This window comes from Bos javanicus, chromosome 20 (assembly GCF_032452875.1).
Source record: "Bos javanicus breed banteng chromosome 20, ARS-OSU_banteng_1.0, whole genome shotgun sequence".
NCBI lineage: Eukaryota > Metazoa > Chordata > Mammalia > Artiodactyla > Bovidae > Bos > Bos javanicus.
In genome coordinates this window covers 7846074-7869653 of record NC_083887.1, presented here as the reverse complement: position 1 = coordinate 7869653, position 23580 = coordinate 7846074, and the positions used below count along the sequence as shown (strand labels likewise).

The 23580-nt window shown below is 43.8% G+C and overlaps 1 protein-coding gene and 2 pseudogenes across 4 annotated transcripts in view; 1 reads left to right on the top strand and 2 right to left on the bottom strand.

Moving 5' to 3' along the window:
* Nucleotides 1-23580, top strand: part of ARHGEF28 (Rho guanine nucleotide exchange factor 28) — a 339510-nt gene that overhangs the window by 41059 nt on the left and 274871 nt on the right. The window contains exon 1 of one of the 4 annotated variants that reach the window (XM_061393265.1): nucleotides 19787-20002. The exons of the other annotated variants lie outside the window; for them this stretch is intronic. Coding sequence (XP_061249249.1) covers nucleotides 19939-20002 — 64 coding nt within the window. The 5' untranslated portion in view covers nucleotides 19787-19938. Of the gene's footprint in view, nucleotides 1-19786; nucleotides 20003-23580 lie in introns of those variants that run through there. 4 annotated transcript variants of the gene reach the window in all.
* Nucleotides 3277-4439, bottom strand: LOC133233456 (enhancer of rudimentary homolog; annotated as a pseudogene).
* LOC133233320 (synaptopodin 2-like protein) lies at nucleotides 6399-9172 on the bottom strand (annotated as a pseudogene).

Below are 23580 nucleotides of genomic sequence, written 5' to 3'. Positions count from 1 at the left end.
TTTATTGCTATATTTTTTGGTGAGTCTTAATTTGGTGACTTTTGGAGAGCTTTCTTATTTTCTTGGGAGAGTTCTCAAGAAATAGGCATTTGCAGTGATTCTTAAATAGGCTCCCTTCGAATATCGTGCTTCATGGCAAATAGATGAGGAAAAAATGGAAACAGTACAGACTTTATTCTCTTGGGCTCCAAAATCACTGCAAATGATGACTGCAGTCATGAAATTAAAAGACTCTTGCTCCTTGGAAGAAAAGCTATGACAAACCTAGATAGCATATTAAAAAGCAGAGACATCACTTTGCTAACAATGATCCATTTAGTCAAAGCTAGATCATGGCATCTGGTCCCATCACTTCATGGGAAATAGATGGGGAAACAGTGGAAACAGTGGCTGACTTTATTTTTTTGGGCTCCAAAATCACTACAGATGGTGACTGCAGCCATGAAATTAAAAGACGTTTACTCCTTGGAAGGAAAGTTATGACCAATCTTGATAGCATATTCAAAAGCAGAGACATTACTTTGCCAACAAAGGTCCGTCTAGTCAAGGCTATGGTTTTTCCAGTAGTCATGTATGGATGTGAGAGTTGGACTGTGAAGAAAGCTGAGCACCGAAGAATTGATGCTTTTGAACTGTGGTGTTGGAGAAGACTCTTGAGAGTCCCTTGGACTGCAAGGAGATCCAACCAGTCCATTCTAAAGGAGATCAGTCCTGGGTGTTCTTTGGAAGGAATGATGCTAAAGCTGAAACTCCAGTACTTTGGCCACCTCATGCGACGAGTTGACTCATTGGAAAAGACTCTGATGCTGGGAGGGACTGGGGGCAGGAGGAGAAGGGGACAACAGAGGATGAGATGGCTGGATGGCATCACCGACTCGATGGATGTGAGCTTGAGTGAACTCTGGGAATTGGTGACAGACAGGGAGGCCTGGCGTGCTGCAATTCATGGGGTTGCGAAGAGTCAGACACGACTGAGGGACTGAACTCAACTGAACTGATGGTTTTTCCAGTAGTCATGTATGGATCTGACAGTTGTACCATAAAAAAGGCTGGGGCTGAATAATTGATGCTTTCAAACTGTGATGCTGGAGAAGACTCTTGAGAGCCCCTTGGACTTCAAGGAGATCAAATCAGTCAATGCTAAAGGAAATCAACCCTGAATATTTATTAGAAGGACTGATGCTGAAGCTGAAGCTCCAATACTTTGGCCCCCTGATGCAAAGAGCTGACTCATTGGAAAAGACCCTGATGCTGGGAAAGATTGAGAGCAGGAGGAAAAGGGGATGGCAGAGGATGAGATCATTGGATGGCATCGCCAACTCAATGCGCATGAGTTTGAGCAAACTGCCGGAGATGGTGAAGTACTGGGAAGCCTGGTGTGCTGCAGTCCATGGGGTTGCAAAGAATCGGACACGACTGAGCAACTGAATGATAAACAGCAAATGCTTTGAGCAGTAGAGTTCTCAGGTTGTTTAACTCATCATATTGGCAGAAAGGAAGTCTGTTTTCTTAAACACTTAAATGAACAAGTGCTTGTCAACTGATCTTACAAAGGTAGCCAGCCCATTTCTGGTAGGATTGGTGCCTTTCTTTTGTTCTCTGTTAGCAATCGGTTCATCTCTTTGCTCTAGCGTTAATTACATGACACTGTTTCATTGTATACTTCCTACAGTAGAGCAGGAGTTTCCAAGGGCAAGGACCCTGAACTTCTGTGGGTGAAAAGTCCCTTGGCTGTTGGGAACAAATGGGACCCAGAATACAGGAGGAGAGTTGGATGAGGGAATTGGAGGCAGAACCAGAAAGACAGAGCTCTGAAGGCCTGATATGTGACCAGTTGATGTTATGAAATGTTGGTTTCAAAATAGGGAATGAAGTCTTTGTTCAGAATGTCGTGATATCTTAAGGATGGGGTAATAAAAGGAAAGAACCATAGTCATTCTTTCCAATAGTTTAATGTAGTTAGAAAAGGGAAATGAATTGGTAGAGCATAACTTGCATGAGCTCATTTCAGAGATGGGCAGTGGATGTGGTCTGGAGCTGATATTATAGACTTCAATAAATATTATAGTCCTTCAATAAATCACTCATTTGCTGTGATTAAGTTTACTGGGTACCTTCCACACCTAGGATATTTTGTATAGTATCGGTGTTTTACTAAATGCTTTGTCAGCTCTCATCTAAAATGAGGTTTTCCCCACAAATATGTAATATAAATGTATAGGCCACACACCTAGACAGATCTGTAATAAAACATGGGCACATACGCATGCACTGAATCAGGGCCGGCATATTTTCTGTAATTTGGCTAATAGACCTGCTTGCTCCAAACTCCGTGCCCTGCCTTTCTTCCTGTATTTGTGTCTTTGAGTCAGTGTTTCTGAATCAAGGCATGATTTGTTGGTAGGGAAGATCAAGGCTTTATATCCACGATTATCATTACCATATTAACCTGGATTGCATCACTCCATTAGTTAGCTTTCACCTACTGGAAGACAGGAATGTAAAGAACTAGGAGAGGAAAGGTAAATGCGCATGTGTGTATGTGTATACGTTGGGAGTGGGGTTAAGATGAACTAAATTTAGTGGCCTTATGAGAAATCCTAACATGATGAGATGGAGAAGGCAATGGCACCCCACTCCAGTACTCTTGCCTGGAGAATCCCATGGACGGAGGAGCCTGGTGGGCTGCAGCCCATGGGGTCGCTAGAGTTGGACACGACTGAGCGACTTCACTTTCACTTTTCCCTTTCATGCACTGGAGAAGGAAATGGCAACCCACTCCAATGTTCTTGCCTGGAGTTTCCCAGGGATGGTGTAGCCTGGTGGGCTGCCATCTATGGGGTTGCACAGAGTCGGACATGACTGAAGTGACTTAGCAGCAGCAGCAGCAGCAGCAACATGATGAGAAATAGTGATTAAGCGTGACCATGTATTTGGCCTTCATATTATTAAACATTTATTTCTTACAGTTCTGAGGCTAGAGGTCCAAGTTCAGGTGCTAGCATGGTTGGATGAGAGTCCTCTTCTGGATCACAGACTTCTCATTGTGTCCTCACCTGGCAGGAGGGGCTAGGGAATGGGCACTCATTCCATTCATGGGGCCTCCACGCTCACCACCTAAGAACCTCTTCAAGGCCCCATCTCCTAACCCCATCATCTTTGGGGTAAAATTTTCAGCATACGAGTTTGCGGGGGAGACACACTCAGGCCTGCACTCACCACACCTGTGTATTCTGTTGATGCAAATGTTTTCTAGACTGCATTTCCACCCCGAGAGTAGGTAGAGAGTGGTTCAGTTCATGGCATGTGCAGATCTGCCTTGATGTGCTGTTTACTTTTTTGCTTCAGGTTCTGCAAAGTGTGGCCTTTAGTTCCTAGTTCCTTTCTAATAGTGCATTTTTCAGAATAATGGGCTCAGTGTTGCTTTAGGGAACACATTGTTATGTGAGAGCCATAGAAAACATGATCTGAAAAGAGGACTTCTAATTTTCCTGAGGACTTGAGTAAATAGTCAGAGAGAAAGGGCCAAATTCTACCTGCCTCACGGCAGGCATTGCAGTTTTTGGAGCACATCCAATCCTGAGAGCCACCCGCTTGTCCAAGTTCAGGTTGACAGAAAGACAGAGCCTTATTCTTTGGTCTCCCTTGGTGAGGACTATCACCAAGGAACTTATATGCCATGAAATAGAACCATTCACTCCAATAGAAGTTTTTCACCAAGACTTTATCTTGATGACGTAACTAAACTGCGCCACCACTCCCCACCCCAATTTGAAGGAGGATTAGTACAGTGGATATTATAAAGCAGGTATGAACAGTTTGAGGGACTGGAACCAATATTAACTGACAAAAACCAACTTCATCTAAATCATCATAAAAATGTTTAAGTAAAAAAAAGGGTGGGGAGGGTGCAAAGGGGTTTTCAGATTGAACAAGATCATCACATTTTATCTAATACATTCAATTCTGGCTAGGGTATACCAAAATGGAAACAGGGTAACTATAAAACAAAACTTCCACTACAGCACACTGCACACACCTGTGTCCCACCTGTCCCCCTAATGCTTCCAAACTCAACCATTTCCCAGCCTGTTGGGCCTGTCTATGAAGGAGCACGTAGATCTTCTCTTTAATCCAATCTTTGTTATAAGGCTGGTATGTCTGGGTATCAGCTTGGTAAACAAGTCAGCTGAGGTCTGCCAGGTCATCAATAAAATCAAAGAGCTGACTGATATCATATGTGATAGAGGGGCTGTTGGGATTCATTCTCTTCAGATGTTCTTCATACATTTTACAAACACCTTCCATACGCTCATTCACAGATTCATAGCGTAAGTTCTGCCTTCTGGCCTCTTGGTAGGCTATACCAGCAAGGTGGTGTGAGACATCGCACCAAAGTCTCCCCCTGCAGCCGATGCCGACTCCGCCACCACACATGAGCTTACTCCTCTGTTTTCATTTTTAACTGAAAATCAACATTAATATATAATTTATGAGTTGGGTAATTAAATGATAATTTAAATGAAAATATTAGGAATTTTAACGGTAGATCTGAAAAGAAATTATGTGCTAATTTCCTGGGGGATTGTATAAAGGATAATATTATGTAGTTAACTGGTATGATTTTCTAGAATGTAGGAACTCTCCCATGAGGAGGGCCCCTTTCTAGAGGAGACTTGAAGTTGGCTAGGCTCTCTTTTGAAGAAAAGGCACACCCGAGCCATCAGGAGCAGAATGGAAATCTGTCCAGATTTCTAAGAACAACATGGCACAGTTCTTCAGGATGCAGGACTGTTCCCGTTTTAGGACATTTCACATCCTTGGTCACTGGGTGCCAAGTGCCAAGGTCTATTCTCGTCAGCACTTCGAACATTCTTCCCTTTCCCTTCTCCTTGTAAGTATGCACAGGTCCCCACCAACATAAAAAGACCAAAATATCGAACAAAAGCCCCTTCATCTTCCTCTTCACTGCACTAGAAGTGATTCCCCATAACTTTCTAATTTCCAAAGACCATGGCCCCTTCTGAGTCCTCATTCTCCCTGACCTCACTGTAGTCCCTCATGAGCTCTGCACACTTATGTACTATTATTATTTAAAATTCTGTATTTTTGGCTCTGTGCTGATTCTTCGTTGCTGTGAGTGCTTTTCTCTAGCTGCAGTGAGCAGCGGCCACGCTCTAGTTGCTGAGCACTGGCTGCTCATTGTGGTGGCTTCTCTTGTTGCAGAGCTTGGGCTCTAGGGCGTGTGGGCTTCGGTAGCTGCAGCGTGTGGTCTCAGTAGTCGTGGCTCCCAAGCTCCAGAGTACGGGCTCAGTCGTTAATGGCCCTTGTGCTTAGTTGCTCTGTGGCGTGTGGGATCTTCCTGGACCAGGGATTGAACCCATGTCTCTGGTCCAATCGAATCCACATTGGCAGGTGGATTTTTCTTTTTTACCACTGAAACACCAGGGAAGCCCACAATTATGTATTATTATTGAATTATTGTTTAAGCTCTTAAATTGCTGCTGAACTCCTCATGTGTTTGAACTTGTCTCTCTATAAATGTCTCGAGGGCGGGATCTTATATTTCTCTTTGCCTTTAGTAATATTCAGGACAATGTATTTAATATTTAATTTGTTAGTTGAAGATTTTTTTGGTAACTCATTGGACTGTTTTAATATTTAATCTGTAGGAAAGTTCTTTTCTGTTTTAATCTTGAATCCCCACTGCTGATTTTACATCCTAATTATATATGTGATAGAAATTTGTAGTTCTTCTTCTTTTTTTTTTCTTAATCAGGGCAAAGGTGAGACCCAGATTGGGTCTTTATTTAGACCTCTAGTCTTAGTCTTGCCTCAGACAGAAGAGCACATCTGTGTTCATGCACACACTTACACATACACACACATTCACAGACATACACATGCCTAGGAGTATACCAGCCAAGCTGGGAAAGAAGAGTGAGGAACACTGGGTGACTTAATGCAAATAGGGGTCAGTTCAGCCCCTTTGCTGCCTGTCTGGTGGTGAGCTTCTCACCTGAGGGCTTAGTAGTAACTTCCCTGTGTGTTTCTCATTGAGTGTTAAAACAAGGCCCACAGAAAAAGGCACAAATGTAGAGAAATAGAGACCAGCAGAGGAGTGTAGGTGAAGAGAGAGATCTAAAGACAGAGATCCAGGCAAGGAACTACAAAGAGAAGCACAGACACCAAAGCAGAGAGAGTAGGTTAGAAAGCAGCAGGGAGGTTGGGAGCCAGGAGGAAACTGGGGAACAGGACACCAACCCCAAAACTATCTCTGGCACGGGAAATTTAGCCTGCTTGGGGGCGGGGGCAGGGCAGGGAGAGCGCTGGGAAGGAGAAGCAATTGTAGGAACTGGATGTTCCACCTCCCCTTGGGCCTGGGAGCTGTGCCCTGTTCAGTGGTGGCCCGCCCCAGACCTCCACACATGAACCTGTAATCCTGTTCTGGTAGCTGAGAACCGGGGCCTGGCTACTTGGAACAGGAGAACTGGCCTGGCTACAGGAGCTGGGGGAGGTCCCAAGACCCCTGGGAGACTCTGGAGGAGGGGGTGGGCTAAGGACAGGGACTGAGGCCAGCTCTGTCCTCCAGATGGGCTCATCCAATGTAGTGGCTGCTCTGGGGGCAAGCACAGTGGGGGCCAGGGGTTCCGCAGTGGGCTGGGGCGCTTGAGTTGAAAATCGGCGGATCTCCTGGACTCAGGCAGTTTGGGGAGGCCCTGAGGAGGTGGGTCCAAGAGTCGGGGGAACCTCATCAAAACAGAACATGGCAGTTTTAAGTTGGCAGGGCTGGTGCCGCATGAAATCCAGAGCCTTAATGCCCTGCTTAGCGGCTGCCCGAGGCCCTTGGGATTGGGTCTTACTAGGGAGAGTTTGGGCAGCTTGGCGGAAAAAGGGTGGGAGCAGTGGGTTGTAAGCAATAGAAGGTGGAGCACGTATATTGGGTGAATATTTCCAGGAAGAAGGCAGTGAAGGGGTAGGAGAAGGGCTTCTGGGCCGAGGGCCAAGGCCAGGACCAGGTGGAGCTTCCACCACATACCTGTCCGCTCGGCTCTGATGTTTGGCAAACAGCTCCCCTCCCCTCCCCCCACCCTGAAGCCTTGGTGTTTCAGGGATTCCAGCCGAAGGGGCCGCCCCGTTCTTTAACCCACCGAGGAACCCTCGAGAAGGGGGCTTAGGAGCCACTGGGGGTGGAGTCTTAGGAGTCGTTGGGGGTGGGGTGTTGAGAGCCATTGGAGGCGGGGTTTTAGCTGTCACGTGAGGCAACGTCTTGTAACTCCTGCCCCCTGGTGGCTGCATGAAGTTGCAGGCTTCAGCCCTGAGGCTCAGAGCATGCTCCTCTTGACCAGATTCTGCTCCCCCAGCCCGGGGTTTTTCATCCAGGTTTTGCACCAACGATAGCAGCTCGGGGTTGGGCGAGTTATTCGTCTCCTTATTTCCCGACCAGAACATCTGCTTTTGGGTTCCCCGACGCCGGGCCTCCTGGAGGATGCCCGTGCGAGCAGCTGGCACGGAGATGCATTGCTCCTGGGCGCTGTGGGGCTCAGGGGCCGCGGAGCTAGAGGGGCAGGCGCTTCTGGGCACGCAGCAGGTCGCAGAGGCGATGACAGGAAGATAGAAGTGGTGGAGGTCATGGCAGCTCCGCAAGCGGGGGCGGGGGCCTCTGGGGCTCCGCCTGGTGTAACAGGATGATTAGGGGCTGGGATGTATAGGGAGCTGGTGGCCGTCACGGGGCCGGAGGAGCGTGGGGTGCTGGGGGAAGTGGGGACTGGCACGTGGCTTGGAACCCCTTAAGTGAAGCTGGGCACAGGAAAGGTACCCTGCGGAGGAGATAGGAAAGGCGGTGGGGCGGTGCTGAGGCCTCTCAGGCTCTCATTTGACCTCTTGGGAGCTAGGGGCCGGAAAATAACCAAGGTGGTACCTGACCGCTGCCCTTGTAAGCCGGGAGTGCTAGCTGAACGGTTAAAGATCCTTGGAGCTGAGGTAGAGGTTCCACAGCCGGGGAGGAAAGGTCTGGGGCTGACTACAGGGGCTGGCAAAGGGCTGGATGGGAGTAGAGCCGCCTCTGGCGGAGCGTTTTGTGGCCGACGTGGAGACTGCAGGCCCTGCCCCTTGAGCGTGGCCGCTGGACCTTCCTGGGCCAGCTGCTGGGTGATGGAGGCTGCGCGCTGGCACTGCTGTTCAAAGAGTTGGGCCCCTCGCCTGGAGGCCTCACTCGGCTGCCCTCCCAGCCCCCGGCCCTCTGCTGTGCCTGAGCTTGGTCTGGCTAGCTCCATGTCCAGGTAGGGGCTCTCCCAGTCGGACTGGTTGTTGAGGCTGCGGGCTTCGGAGAAAGCCTCTTCCTCCAGCTCGGACTCACTGGTTGGAGGCAAGCCGTCCTCCTCCTCAGCGCCGGTCCCCACGGCAGCCCCAAAGCTCACTAGGGTGTATTTCTTGGCTCTCTGCTGACGTTTCTTAAACATCAGTACCCCCTTGGAGTGGGGGTTAGGGGCTGCGGTGAGCAGGATGCAATCGTCTGGCATTTGGTCTTGGCCTCCTTCACACTCGGCTCTTGGAGGCTCTCTGCCCTTTGTAGCTTGGCTTGTTTGGCCTTCTGGGTATAGGTGGTGGTAGGATCTTCTGCCACTGGGTGGGGAACAGGCCCCGCCATAGGGATGAGATGAGGGCCAGGCCGGAGGGGGCCATGAGGCAACAGCAGGGCCTCATCAGGGGGTGGCTGAAGAGTTGTCCTATCCTCCCAAGATGGGGAGCTCACACGACTGTCACCCTGGCTGGGAGGGCCAAGGACAGCAGGTGCTGGCTCTGCAGGGCTGTCAGACAGGTAGACCTCATCTGGTAGGGCTCCTGGAGGGGTGGGCCTTGTGGAGCCTCAGTGGTGGGGTCGGCGGGGCTTTTCCTGGGTGGCTGGGCTGTCAGCATCACTGTCTGTCTGTCCTTAGTAAGCCTCACTGTCGGGGCGAGAGGAGACACCTGGGCTGGAGAGGCTGGGGAACCGGAGCTCCTGGGGGCTCAGGACTCAGTGGAGACACTGGTGACAGTGCCTGAAGCTCACCCGGGGATGGCGATCGCACAGGTCCCTCGTCCTCTACCCGCTGCACAGCGAGGACAGGCCGATTCCCTGAGACATTGATGAGGCTTGTGGCACTGGCATGAGAGAGGCTGGTGCAGGAGACCCCAGTGATGGCCAAAAGCTGATCCCTGTCTTGGAGTCCTGCTCTGCCTGCCCGGCTCCATCTTCGGATTTTCCTGTGCATGAGCACACACGTTAGGACCAGAAAGATGGTGAACTATTCTGGGCAGGGCAAAGCCGGAGGAAACTCTGGTGGAGGTCCGTAGTGGTCCTGATGTGCTCATCAGTCATCCGACTATGGTGCCAGGCAATCTGTGTGTCTTAATTCCATCCTCTCAGCAAGTTATTACAATGGCATTCTTCTTTTCTCCATTCTACAAATGACAGAAACTGAGGCCAAGATTAAATTACCCAAGTTAGGGAACTGCAGGGACAGACATTGAACACATGCTGCCTAAAAGCAAAACTATTGCCCTTTAAAGTCTAAGTGTTGCAGCAATTCCCCAGTAGTTCAGTGATTAGAACTCTTGAATTTTCACAGCCAAGGGCATGGGGTTGGATGCCTGGTCAGGGAACTAACATCCCGCTAGCCACAAGCCCTGGCCAGAGTAAGTAAATGTACAAAAAGTATACAATATCAGAATAATCATAATTTTTAAAAATCCCCAAACCAAAAAACATTATACTTTCCATTCCACAAGTCTTATGACTGGCAAAGGTCATGGGTGAGAGAACCTCCAAGACGAAAATCAAAGGGGCCGGGGTCAGCAGGAAGTCGCTACAAGACTTTGTCTAATATGTCATTGGAAGGAGAGTTACTAAAGATAGTTCAATCGCATCTCGGTTTGGAGTGGGACCATAAAGTTACCACGACATCTCGGGGGGGAGGAAAAAAGGAAGTACATAGAATCCTCAGAAGCCGCCGCAGACGGCCAACATAGAAAAGAAACTAGTGCGTACTCAGTAGTTATTATTCTTATCATAGGTGGGTCACGTTTGTTCAGATCACAGGAGCCCAGGGGTATAGATGGATCTTAGTCACAGTAACAAAACAGTTTTTGACGTGGCTTTTGAAAACATTTGAACCCCAGTTCTCAGTCTGTTCCTCCTTTCTGAGACACAGCTTGAGAGACACACCAGGCAGAGTCTTTTCTAACAACTTCAACTGCAAAGCTCTCTCATTTTCCTAAACTCTTAAAGCATTTGCTGTTTAACATTACTTTCTCCACTCCTCGCCTCCTGGTTACTGCTGCACTGCTCTCATTAGGCTGCTCCTTCCAGCATGGGTGTGGCCAGGCAGACCAGCGACCTCTCCAATCTCGGCTTCAAGTGTTCCTTCTCAGTTCTTATCTTGCTTTGCTTCACAGCTTTTGCTCCCTTGTTCATTTCTCTTGGATTTTGTCACATTTGTCCCCTTCTAAATTTCTAACATGGTAATAGATGGTTGGGAGTGTGGAATCTGGAACAAGACTGCTTGGTTTTAAATTTCCATTCTACCATTTAGTTGTGTGCCTTTGAGCAAAGTGTTTAACCTCTCTGTGCCTTACTTTTCCCATCTGTAAAATGGGGACAATAGCGGAAGGTACTCCATATGTTTGTGAGGACTGGATGAAAATTGTCTAGTACAGCTCCGTAAATGTCAGCCCTATTTCTCTGTTCCTCAGTGCCTTTTGTGAGCTCTCCTTCCTCTCCGTTTCTCTTGGAGTTCTCCAAGTTTCTGTTCTAAGCCCTTTTTGAGTTTGTGTGTATCCACTTCCTTACTCCATCTCATTTACTCCCAAATGACTTTAATTACTGTTACTGTATTATCAAAATCTTTCTCTCCAGCCCAGATGTCTTTCTTGAACTCCAGGTCCCTGCTTTTGACCTGTCTTGGACACCAGTCATCACATCTCAAGCTCTTAACGGCCATAACTCATTTTTATTTCTTTCTCCAAGTCATCTATCTGCCTCCCCTTTCACTTTCCCCTTCTTGGTCAGTGGCACCGTCTTCCCATTGTCTAAGCCAGGAACCAAGGAGTTCCCATAGATTCATTCCTCCTGGTCCTTATGCCCTACATCTAGTTAAGCACCAAGGCCTTTTCATTTTGTTCTTTAATCTCTCACATTTCTTTGTCCTCCCTAAAACATCGCTTTGAATCAGGCTCTCACTGTCTTTCACCTGAACAATAGCAATGGTCTCTTGCTTGACTTCCCTGACTTTGGTCTCTCTCTTTTCAGTTCATCTTAGCCCTGCGTCACAGAGATCTCTCTAACACGCAATTTGGGTTGCTTGTCTCTGTTGCCTAAAGCCACTAATTGGCTTTAAGTTCATGTTACTTAGTATGATGTAACATTGGGGCCTGGAAAAATTTTCCATCTTTCTCTCCCACCACTGCCCTATGCATACTTTCAGTAGTCCTGGAGGTGTTTGTAGCTCCATGAATAACCCTTTCTTGAATGCTGCCGTGTAGTCACTCCTATTTCTTCTACTTGAAATGTCCTCCCATTTCACCATCTACCTGGTGAACGTCAGTGATTTTCAACAAGGGTCGCTATTGGCATTTGGGTGGGACAGTTCTTTGAGCACAATCAGTCCAGTATTATTGAATGCTCAGCATGCACGGTTCCCAATGCTGAATGCCAGAAGCAGTTCCCTTCCCTCTTCTGCTCCTCCCCTGCCCCACCAACTCAGTCACATAAGAACCAACATGCTCTGCCCTCATTTCCAAATGCTTTTCTAAGTAGGAATGCCCTTAGTAACAAGCAGTTGTATGTATTCTTTAAGACTTAGCTTAGGCCTCATCTCCTTGGGGAACCATGCCTGATACCTCAGCTGCTGAGTGATTTGAGCATTTCTATCTCCCTGGATTCGCAGAATCCCACACATTTTATATTCTCATTGTTTTCCGTTTTCTCGCTGGGCTGGCAGTTTCTCTAGGAAGAACTCATCCCTCCATCCCCAGTACCTAGGATATAATAGACACTCAATAAAAGTATTGTCAGGCGAGTGTATGCTCCTCGATTCTGTCTCGTCACAACAAAGATTTGGAGTGACGGACATTAAAGCCCTTGGCGTGTCACAGCTCTCGGGTCTTAGACCGTGTTATAGCTCTTAGACAAATCAGTGTTACAGCTCCATGTTACAGCTCTATTTTATTTAGATAATAACAGGAAAATCCATCCCTGATGTGTGAGGGCGTGTGGACCCAAAGACGCGAAGAGAAGAGTGCCCCAGCATGTGTGGGTCGGGGGGAGGAGAGAGAGAGAGCCCCAGCCCTTTGGCTCCTTTTTTTATATGTTTCCCTCCCCCGGCCCTGCCCTGTGTAAATTGGGTTAGCCAGGAGTGCTGTTTGTTCTACCTGAGGTCCTCACTCCGGTCCTCGGGCCTTCCTTTGTTCTATTTTCGTGGGCTTTTCTCTTCCTTATCTTTTAGCCACCACCATTTTGAACTCCTTTTCCCTGGTGGCTCAGACGGTAAAGCGTCTGCATGCAATGCAGGAGACCTGGGTTCGATCCCTGGGTTGGGAAGATCCCCTGGAGAAGTAAATGGCAGCCCACTCCAGTATTCTTGCCTGGAAAATCCCTACCAGGCTCCTCTGTCCATGGGGTTGCAACGAGTTGGACACAACTGAGCAACTTCACTTTCCCTATTCTAACTACCTAACAGTATTTATAGAGAAAGTGAATGGTTGTGTTTTCCTTGGTATATAGTTACCTGTTCCTCTAGCTTATTTGCCTGTTTCATATCAGTATACCCTTTCTTTTCAAATAGATTTGATAGACATTTGAAGGGAGACATTTATACTTTTTTTTTTTTTTTATGAGTACTAAGCATATATAGGAAGTTCGGAGTAAATGTGCTAAACTAAATGAAACATTTAGAAACTAGCTGTTTCTCTGAGGTTAAGCTTCATTGCTTTTAATCATTAAGGTCATATTTCTAAATGTGAAAGCATCATTTGAGAATTTTTCCAGGCTTTACTCATTTGTCCACTAGTCTTATAGTTTAGAATTGGGTGCAGTAATCTAGCTATTCTGGTTTAAGAATGTAATTTTTGTGGTTAGTAGGTGGAGAGTACCTTTATGTTCCTGCAGAGACCGTATAAAACCTAGTTGGGAATGGGGAGGTGGATGGGGGTGGTGTAAAGCCACAGTTTGCTGTCTGAAATGCAGATGAAAGCCATGGGGGAGGTGGGGCCTTCCACCTGTGGTTGGATTTGTTAACATCTCAGTAGCCATGCTCCTAAGTTATCAGGAGAATTTTCCATGTGCCTATTCCCCCAGCTACTTTCTTTTGTCTCTATAGTCTGTTTAGCAGTCTTTGGGTCAACCTTGTGACAAGACGACCTTAGGTAAGTTACTGCCTCACTTCAAATACTTCTTTGGCTTCACATTGCCTCTAGAAGGGATTTTCAATCAGAAGTATGTGGTTTTTTAATCTTGGATCTCACAAGCTTAAACTAAGCCCGTGACTCCACAAAAGAGAACCACTTTCATGACTTAGTTACTTTGTTTCTTGCCCATAAAGAGTATTTCCTACTTTGTTCACTTCTTTGTTCACTTTATTTCTTCTCTAACATAGTTCTGAATTTCTTTTGACATTTTAAAATTTGAAATTTATTCTTAAAGCTGTCACACAGAATAATCAAAACATGTCACAGGCTGAGAAAGAATCCTAAAAATATTTTAAGCAGTAGCAATATCATTGGAAAATGACGGTGAGAGGTGAGGGGCTGTGGACCACCTATGGTAGCCACTGCAAAAGAGAAAATCGATTAGGATACATAAATTCTAACATGACTTTTCAAATTGACAGTTTTATTGAGCTAATTGTACAGTTGCATTCAGTTATAAGAAATACTATTAGTTGTTGGTTGGTTGCTAAGTTGTGTGTGACTCTTTGCAACTCCATGGACTGTAGCCCACCAGACTCTTCTGTCCATGGGATTTCCCAGGCAAGAATATTGGAGTGGGTTGCCATTTCCTTCTTGAGGGGATCTTCCTCAGTCAGGAATCTAACCCATGTTTCCTGCATTGCAGGCAGATTCTTTACTGCTGAGTGCCCTAGAAACAATGTAGAAAACCTTTATACTCTCTGCCCAATGGTAATATTTTATAAAACTATAATAAGCTCAATTGCCCTACAGCTCAAATGGTAATGAATCTGCCTGCAATGCAGGAGACCCGGGTTCAACCCCTGACTCGGGAAGATCCTCTGGAGAAGGAGATGGTAATCCACTCCAGTATTCTTGCCTGGAAAATCCCATGGACAGAGCAGCCTGGTGAGCTACAGTCTGTGGGGTTGCTAAGAGTCGAGCATCTAACTGCTACTACTACTAAGATCAGTTGATATTGACAATGATACAATGTACTCATCTTATTCAGGTTTCCCAGTTTTACTTATATTTACTAGTCTCTGTGATCTTAAATTTCAGCATCCTTTTTTATCACCTGTGTAAGTTCACGCATTCACCGCCACAGACAAGATACTGAATGGTTCTGAAACTGCTAGGATCCCTCATGTCGCCCTTTTATAATCATGACCACCTTCCCTCCTTACCCCTCCCAATACTGTTTTCTGCCTCTGGCCACTACTAATCTGTTGTCCATTAATTTTTCTCATTTAAAAATGTTATTATATATGTGGGATTATGGTCTGTGACCTTTTGGGATCGGCTCCTATCGATCAGCATAATTTCCTAAAGATTGATCCATGGCGTGTAAATAGTCAGTTCCTTTTAATTTCTGAGTAGTATATATTGCTGACTTAGGCATGTACACACATAAGTGTGCATACAGACAGCAGACTGTGCTGTCTTCAACGTTCAACTGTTGAAGACATCTGGGCTGATAATAGTTTTTGGCTGTTATAGATAAGGCTATTACCAATGCTGCTGCATACAGGTTTTTCTGTGAACATAAAGTTCTATTTCTCTGGGGGTGGAGGAAATACCCATTAGTGGAATTATTGGTGGCAACGTGTATTTAGTTTTTAAGAGACTGCCCAACTGTTTTCCAGAATGGCTATATTATTTTGCACTCTTACCAGCAATGTGTAAGTGATTAGTATCTCTACATCCTTTCCAAGATTTGGTTATGCACTGTGTTTTGTTATAGCCATTTGAATGCTATATTGATATTTCATTATGTGTGTGTGGTTTTTGATTTTTTTTCACATTTATAGCCTTCTCATGTCTTTTGTATACATATTGTGTACATATATTATTTGCAAAAATGGGATTACACTATATGTTTTAAATAACTTTCATTTTAAATTTAACTTGGAATGAACATCTTTCCAAGGCATTAAGTATTTCTTTCTGTAGTAGATATAACAGCTGTGTAGCATTCCAATACATGAACCAAAGTTCTCTTTTTGAATTAATTGACCTAGAACATAGTATTTGTCTCAGGTATAAAACACAATCATTCCTTATATGTATATACAGGTATCCCTTGGTATTCGTGGAGGACTGGTTCCAGGCCCACTGGTGGACACTCAGATCTGTGGATGTTCGAGTCCCTTGCAGTCAGCCCTTTATATCTTCAGGTTCCACATCTGCGGATATGGGAGACTGATTGTATTGTGAATTGATCACCACAGTAAATCCAGTTAATATCCATGGTGGTTTTAATTTGCATCTCTAAAGTGGTTAATGATGTTGAACGTCTTCCCATGACCTTATTTGCCATGCAAATATCCTCTTGGTGAAACATCCATGTCTTTCGTCCATTTTCCAACTGGATTGTTTGAGCGTTCTTAATATATTCTAGATCCTAGTCCTTTGTTGGGTATTTTCTCCCAGTCTGCAGCATGCCTTTTGATCTCCCTCACTTGGGCTTTCACAGAGGAACACTTTTTAATTTTGATGTCTAGCATGATGGAAAAAAAAGAGGTCTTAGTCTTTAATGTCCAGTAGTCCCTTGAGAATCTGAAAGCTATAAACTCTTGTCAGAAAAATGCACATCACACAAAATTTCATACCTAAATTTTTGGTGTTCACAGACTCTATAAAGTTCATCAATGAACTATAAGTCATATGAATCCACTTAATTTGCAGTAATCCTGCAGAAGACTCTGGGGAGAGTTATTTTTCTTTTGTTGAAGTAAAAAGTGAGAAACTCTATACTTTACAAAATAAGAGAAAGCTATATTAGCCAGGCTTTATTCTGTTGAGGACCTAACTCAAATGCCTCTTTCTCAGCAATATTTTTCTTGACTACTCTGGGATACATTGCCAGATTGCTGCTTTAAACTTCTTGGGCTGAACAGCTCTGCCAAGAAAACAGTCTTTCTTGTATTGAATTTGAGCTTTAAGGCATCAGCAAATGAGTGAACTTGTGGGCATTTCACACCTGCCAGGTCAATTTTAGTAGCATGGCTCTTTACAGTACGTGACTTATTTTTCTTGCTCCATTTCCTTGTTTTATAAAGATGAGTGCACAATAAGAAAATAGAAATGAGATGCTGGTGGTGAAGCAAGGGTTGATAAATTTGATATGATCATTATCTGTGCCCAAGCAGAGAACTGTCAGCATCAGTTAGTTGTATTTAACTTGATCATGCATTCCATTAAGATGGAAAAGTAAAAAGCTCATTGTCGGAAAAACTGGAGTGTATTTTGTTTACATTCTGACTCAAAGCAAACATGAAATTAGGAATGTTGTTAGGTCTTTGGCAAAGGAGTCTCGCCCCTTGGAAGTCTGTTGTTCACTTTTGTTGCAGATTTTTATTTATTTATTTAAAATTTTGGCTGCGCTTGGTCTGCTGTTGCTGCGTGGGCTTTTCTCTAGTTGTGGTGAGTGGGGCTACCCTCTAGTTGCAGAGATGCAGGCTTCTCATGACCGTGGCTTCTTTTGTTGCAGAGCGCGGGCTCTAGGGCATGTGGGCTCAGTTGCCCTGCAGCACGTTGAATCTTGCTGGACCAGGAATTGAACCCACGTCCCTTGCACTGGCAGGCATGTTCTTAACCACTGGACCACCAGGGAAGTCCTTGTTGCAGATTTAGTATGTGTTGTTTTGGGGATGAATTGTGTGTTAACATAAAAGGCCAGTGACCTTTACTCCCTCTGGTTTCTAGACCTGTTACTCTAATTTATCTAACTCCTCAGTGTTTCATAAAAATATCATGTATCCAGGTCTGTCTTCATGCTGAATCCTCCTTTCTCTCGTTCTGTGTATGTAACTCATTTATCGCTTCATGCTCGTCCTATACTATCGTGTTCTGCCAGCTCAGGGGTGTTACTCCTTTACCCTTAACTTTTCATGGCTATAGATCTTATCCTGGCCAGGTTGTAAGCTCATCCATGCTAGGGACAGTATTTTATTTATATATATATATACTTTATGTATTTTATTATCCCTCCCATGACAGCCTGCATAGTGTTGTGCAGTGAATTGACTTTGACATGAGAGAGGAGCTTTAGAGCTGTGTTGCTAATAAGGACATTGATGCCCTGATGAGATGGAACTTGCCTGCGATGCTTGAGTGATTGAGCTTTGCATTGACTATGAAGGATACACTAAACAGATTAATAGCAAAAGTGAGCCAGTAAAGGGAATGTTCCATTGATGTATAAAAAAGCTTTTTGAGGGCTTAATCACTCTGTGTGCAGATACGTCCTGTGAAATACAAGCAAGTGTGACTGGTTTGGCGGAACATTTTGCTAGCAGCTAGCTCCTGCTCCTCTTTGTACTTTACAAACGTCCTCTAATTTAGGCTGTCCCATTTCAGACTGACTGGCTCCCCTTCTTCCTCCCCACCCCCAGTCGTTGGAATTAATGAGATCCTTTTGAATGGTTATTGTGTTGCCTGCTTTCTAATCTTCAGACATTTCCCCACACTGAGTTCACCAAGTAATTCTACTCTTTCACATAAAGCTGCTTAGACCTGCATAAATCAGGTAGATAACTCCAGTCTGAAGCAGGTCTGTAGACACTGCTGTGTATTCAGCAGTAGGTTTATTCTAAAATGCTTTTTTCCTGCCCATCCATTGTGTTGGCATGGAAGGTTTTTACTTAGACTTACCTCCAGTTTAACTGATCTTCTCTCCTCCTGTTAGTATAACAGTTGTGAAATACAATTAAAATTCTACACTCCAAGGTTCACTGAAGGAGCAGTGAATCAAGATTTCCGTCTCCAGTGCCACAGGTTTCAAACTAAGGTAGCAATAGAATTACCCCAATAGTAATTGCTCTCTGCTCTTTGAAGTTTCAAAGTGGAGGGGGAATATTTGGTTCTGTAAAATCAGATAAAATTCTGTGGAATTAGGACTTCCCTGGTGGTCCAGTGGTAAAGAATCTGCCTTGCAGTGCAGGGGGACATAGGTTCATTCCTGGTTGGGGAACTAAGATCCCACATGGCGCAGAGCAACGAAGCCCATGTACCCTGGAGCCTGCATGCCACAACTGCTGAGCCCACACACCACAGCTGGAGTGTGCGTGCACCTCGGTGAAAGATCCCATGTGCCACAACTAAAGATCACACATCCTGTAACCAAGACCCAACGCAGCCAAATAAAAAAATTAATGAAAAATCCTGTGGAGGTTGACAGTATTATAGTGATGTGGTACAGTGCTCTTCAGAATTCCTGATACCTGGGAATTCTTTGGGGCCGCCAGAATGAGGCTGAGCTGAATAGACCTCATTCTTACCCTTTCACCCCAATTACTGCCAAATCATTTTGATCAGTCTAATATGTAGAGGTTCTGAATGATTTTATTTGAAATAAAGATTCAAATGCTTAAAAAACCCTTTGTGTATGCTTCACATGCAATGACTGGACTTCCCAGGCGGCACTAGTGGTGAAGAATCCCCCTGCCTCTGCAGGAGATGGGAGAGACACCAGTTTGATCCCTGAGTCGGGAAGATCCCGTGGAGAAGGAAATGGCAACCCACCCCACTATTCTTGCCTGGGGAATCCCATGGGCAGAGAAACCTGGCGGGCTACTGTCCATGGGGTCGCAGAGAGTTGGACATGACTGAGCATGTATGCATTGTAATATGCAATGATGATAAATGATAGTTACAGCTAGGATTTATTGCGTGCCCATTAAGTGTTTTCTCTTTTTACTCTATCAAATCTCTTGATCATCCCAACAGTCTTAAGAGGTAGGTACTGTTACTGTTTCTACTTGACACATGGCCTAGGGAAGGGAGGTAAGTAACAGGCCCAGAGTCACACAGAATAGGGTAGAACTGGTGTTCAAACACAGTCTGTTTCTGAGCCTATATTCCTTGCTATGAGGTTCTTACAGCTTTTTAGCCAAATGAATTTCTGTCTTTCAGATTGTAGTAATGTTACAAAAGGACTGTGCTGAGGCCAAGGAGAGCATGGGCTCTGGGGTCAGACAGGCTGGATCCACATGCCTTGGCCACAGTTAGCCTCTTGGCTTCATTCTCAGTCACGTGGCACAACTTTGCTGAGCTTTTCTTTGCCCGTGTGAAGTGGAGACAGGGGTGCGGGAGGCCCTTCTAGCTGAAGAGGGCAGGTATCAGGAAGGCCCTTTAAAGTGAAGCTCCTTAAAATGGGGACCACAATTCAGAGGTAACAGTGGTGGAGAAGAGATTTGCCTGGGGTTCTAGTTTTTGAAAATGAAATTCTGAAAATATTTATAAAATTTATATTTTATTCCTTTGGCTGAAAGGCAGCAGAGCATCATGGCTAGAGCTTACCGTTCTGGAGTGGCTGCTTAAATACCAGCCTAGCCTTGTTCAGGGTGACCTATTACACAGTTAGTTTTCAGCTCTGTTGACTCTTAGAAGGAACATAAGGTGAATCATGTGTGTGTGAGAGATTAATTGAAGGAGGTTGTGACTTTTTTTTTTGGCACAACTTATACAGTCGGACATTGGTGTTGTCTTATTTGATTGCAAAGCATTATTATGAGGGTCATTTTTGTTAGAAACACCCAAGATTGTCTTCTATTTTCTCCTAGGTGGGAAGAAGGTACTTGTATTCCTTTACTGTTGAAATTACTGTCTTTAAGCTTTTATCTTATTATGATTATTTCTTTTTACTTGTTGATGGATCTCTGTCACGTTCTCATTGATAGTTTTGTATGTGACTTGAAGTTCTCCAGTACTCAAACTCTCTTCTCAATTTTATTTAACCTTATTTCATGCTTAAAAAAAGATTTCCAGCATTATTTTCAGCATTATTTGCTTTCCAAAGCATACAGCTATAGAAGAAGTTTTGGTGTATAGGATAAAATTGCTAGAGGGTAGATGCTGGTGGGGGGAAGAATGAACACGGGAGGCTGTTGCTTGTAATTCTGTAAGTGGTCTGTTCATTTGAATATTTTTGTTTAGGTAACTTGCTTTGCAGTTAACATTGTAACTGGAGGGACTTGTAAATGAAGGTTTAGGTAACTAAGTAGCATTTTCTCAATGCTACTGAATCAGTGGACATGAGTTTGAGCAAACTCCAGGAATTAGCGAAGTACAGGGAAGCCTGGAGTACTGCAGTCCACGGGGTCACAAGAGTCGGACATGACTTAGTGATTGAACAACAGCAGCCATGAGGATTCTCTAAGATGATGTTGGTAAAATACTTAATGCAGTACTTCACGTACCATTATCCTTCTAAATGTAGTTGTTTATAGTATTGATAAATATTTGATCTTTATCTGTTAATAGGTTGTGTGAGAGGCATACACACCAGTTTTTAGCATGTTGAAGACAAAATTAGCCATGGTTTTATATTGACTCAGTCTTAGAATATTTCATTTAGATGCAAAAACTTGGGAAACCCAGAACTTCAAAGAATTGATTTTTTTCTGTATTAGTTAAATGTTATTTTTAAACATTAAAATATTCTTTTCACCTGTTGAAAACAGTCTAATATTTTTCTTTAGAGTTAACTAGCAATCAAAGATATTGGAATAGTATATATTTTTCAAAAAATATCTAAAATATTGAATTTTTTGTATCTTGATGATCTTTTCACAAGATTGTTTCCTCTTTTGGGAGTAAAATTAAAAGTTGCGGCTCTCTACTGAGACCCCAAATTAGTCCATGGTGTCTGCCAGCAAGACTAGAACTGTATTGGCTCTTCAGTTTCTCAAATATTAAAAAAAAAAGTGCAGTACGATATAAAAGTACTTGAGTCTCAATTTTTGAAATCGCAGGTGGAGAACTCAAGCGTTAGAAAATGAAGCGCAGCGCATGACACTTCTCTTGCATTGTGCAAAGCTACAGCATGTGAAGAACTTAGGCAATTGTGACTTGTTTAGCAAATACAAATTTTTTATCATTAAACTTGATGTAAAAGGAGGTGTGGCCTCATTACACCATGCAGCTCTGCAAGTGAACACAGAGGTTACTGCTTTTAGCTATAACAGAGGAATTAATTTCAGAAAAGTGAGGATATAGTTTTTAATATCTGATTTGGTTTGAAGTTTTATTTGAGGATATATTTGCTTTGAACTTTTTTATTTACAGCTTAAGTAGGTGATCCTGATAGAGGTTTTATAAGTGTTGGAATTGAGGCTGAGAACTGTGGGGGTTTTGGTTTTAGTTTATTTTTTCAAGCAGTGAAATATAGTTTCTCTGGAAAACAAGAAAACTGATGCTCAAAATGGTTCTTAACTGTCTTCACTGAAAACAGGCAAAAGGTAAACAGAAATAATAAAATATGAGTTGTTAAATATCAGGTGAAATGTAAATATGTTGTTTAGCCCTTGATGTTTTGCTTTTCGTCTGAGATAATTACAGTCCAAAGCTGAGGCAGGCATTTGATGAAGTGGGCCTTGTACTGACTGCAGACCCTGGATCCTTCACAGAGCTGTGCCAGGTTGGATTCTGGACTGCACTTCAGCCCACGTGGGCCTTTTCACTGGATAAACACACAACTCTAGAGGCTCTGGTGAGCGCCCTGCACTCCATAGGTCATGCCTTAGTCTACTGAACACAGAGGAGGAGGACTTGGGCAAAGCAGCCTAAGCATTGTGGGGAAGGCTTGCTTACTTTATAGAGCTGAGCTTCAAAATGTTGTCCTGTACCCTTAAGTATGAAATGTTAGCATGTATCCCGTACTTAATGTACTTATTAATAAAACATGCTACTGTAGCACGGACATGAATTTGAGCAAACTCCGGGAGATAGTGAAGGACAGGGGAGCCTGGCGTGCTGCAGTCCATGGGTTGCAAAGACTCAGACATGACTTAGTGACCGAACGACAATACCTACTGTAACAGTGTATATTCTAAAACATACCTCAAATCTAAAAAGCTGTAAAGGTTAAACATTGTAGTAAAAAAAAAAAATTTAATAGCCCCTTTTGTTCTCACTAAAAGCATTGACATGTAATACATGGCAGAGTAATATAGTGATCATGTGCCACTGTTTTGAAAATCTATGCTTAGTAATTTTAATGCTGTGTAGTACTTTGGCTTGAATGTCTGGTTCCAAGTACTGTTTATTTTGAAATTGGTTTTGAAGTGTCATAGCTGGAAAGGATACCATACTATGGTAAAAAAGACTCTAATTGAAGAAGTGAGTGCTGGGTGTACTTATAAATAAAGGGATTTATATTTTAATCCCATCCAACAATTATATAAGAGTTTGTTTAAATGTAGCTAGTAAATTCCCATTTTTCCTGATGTTAATCATTCTTCCTGCAAATTAATCAGAAGTTGTTGCATTAAAAAGGAAAAAAAACCCATGAAACATTTGGCAAGGTTAAAAAAGTATATTAGAAAGCCTTTCCCCAAAATTTAAAGCTTGTGTGTATGAGGGCTTTAGTAGATGGCAAACTTTAAATAATTTTTGCATCAAAATCACAAAAACATACAAATACTTTTTCAGCATGTTTTTACGATGGTGTATACTGTCTATAACCTGTTTCTTTTGAGATGCCTTTTCTTTTTCACTTATTAAATATCACCCCTTTCTAGAAGGGATAGGATATTTATTTGAAAAATATTTTAAGAAAAATCTGCTGTAAACAGCCAGTTTTAATCTTAGAAAACCCAGCAAAAGTTTGGAACACTTCTATTTTTGTTAGAAGATTAGGTGGTACATGGTTGGCAACTTTTTAAAGTACTTTGTTGCGATATAACCAACACCCTTTAATGTGGTAAAGATTTTTATGGTCATTTCCCGTCTTGTTGCAGCAGCGGCTGTAAAGATTTGACCGTGTTTAAAGGTCTTATTTCTATAAAATTAACCACACTGACATCCTGGCAAACTGTGTGCTTTTGGCTTCAGGTTCTTTGTTACGATATCTCACCCGTGAATGACACAGTGAATGGATTTTGCATTTGTGCTTTTTAAACTTCCTATCTGAGAAGTTGCCCCATCAGGGTGGTATTTTGAACATTATTTACTGAAGCAGTAATTCACTCTTCAGAAAATCTTCATATTCTCACCCAAAGTGACTTTTTAAATGTATTTTATCAGACAAAATCTAATACCATCTGTACTTTTCTCTAACTCTATGGCAAGTCTTCCACACAGCTTAATTTGTCCTAATGGGTTTCTTAGAACATTCCGTTTTAAAAGTTTCGCTCCTAAAGGAACGTGCTT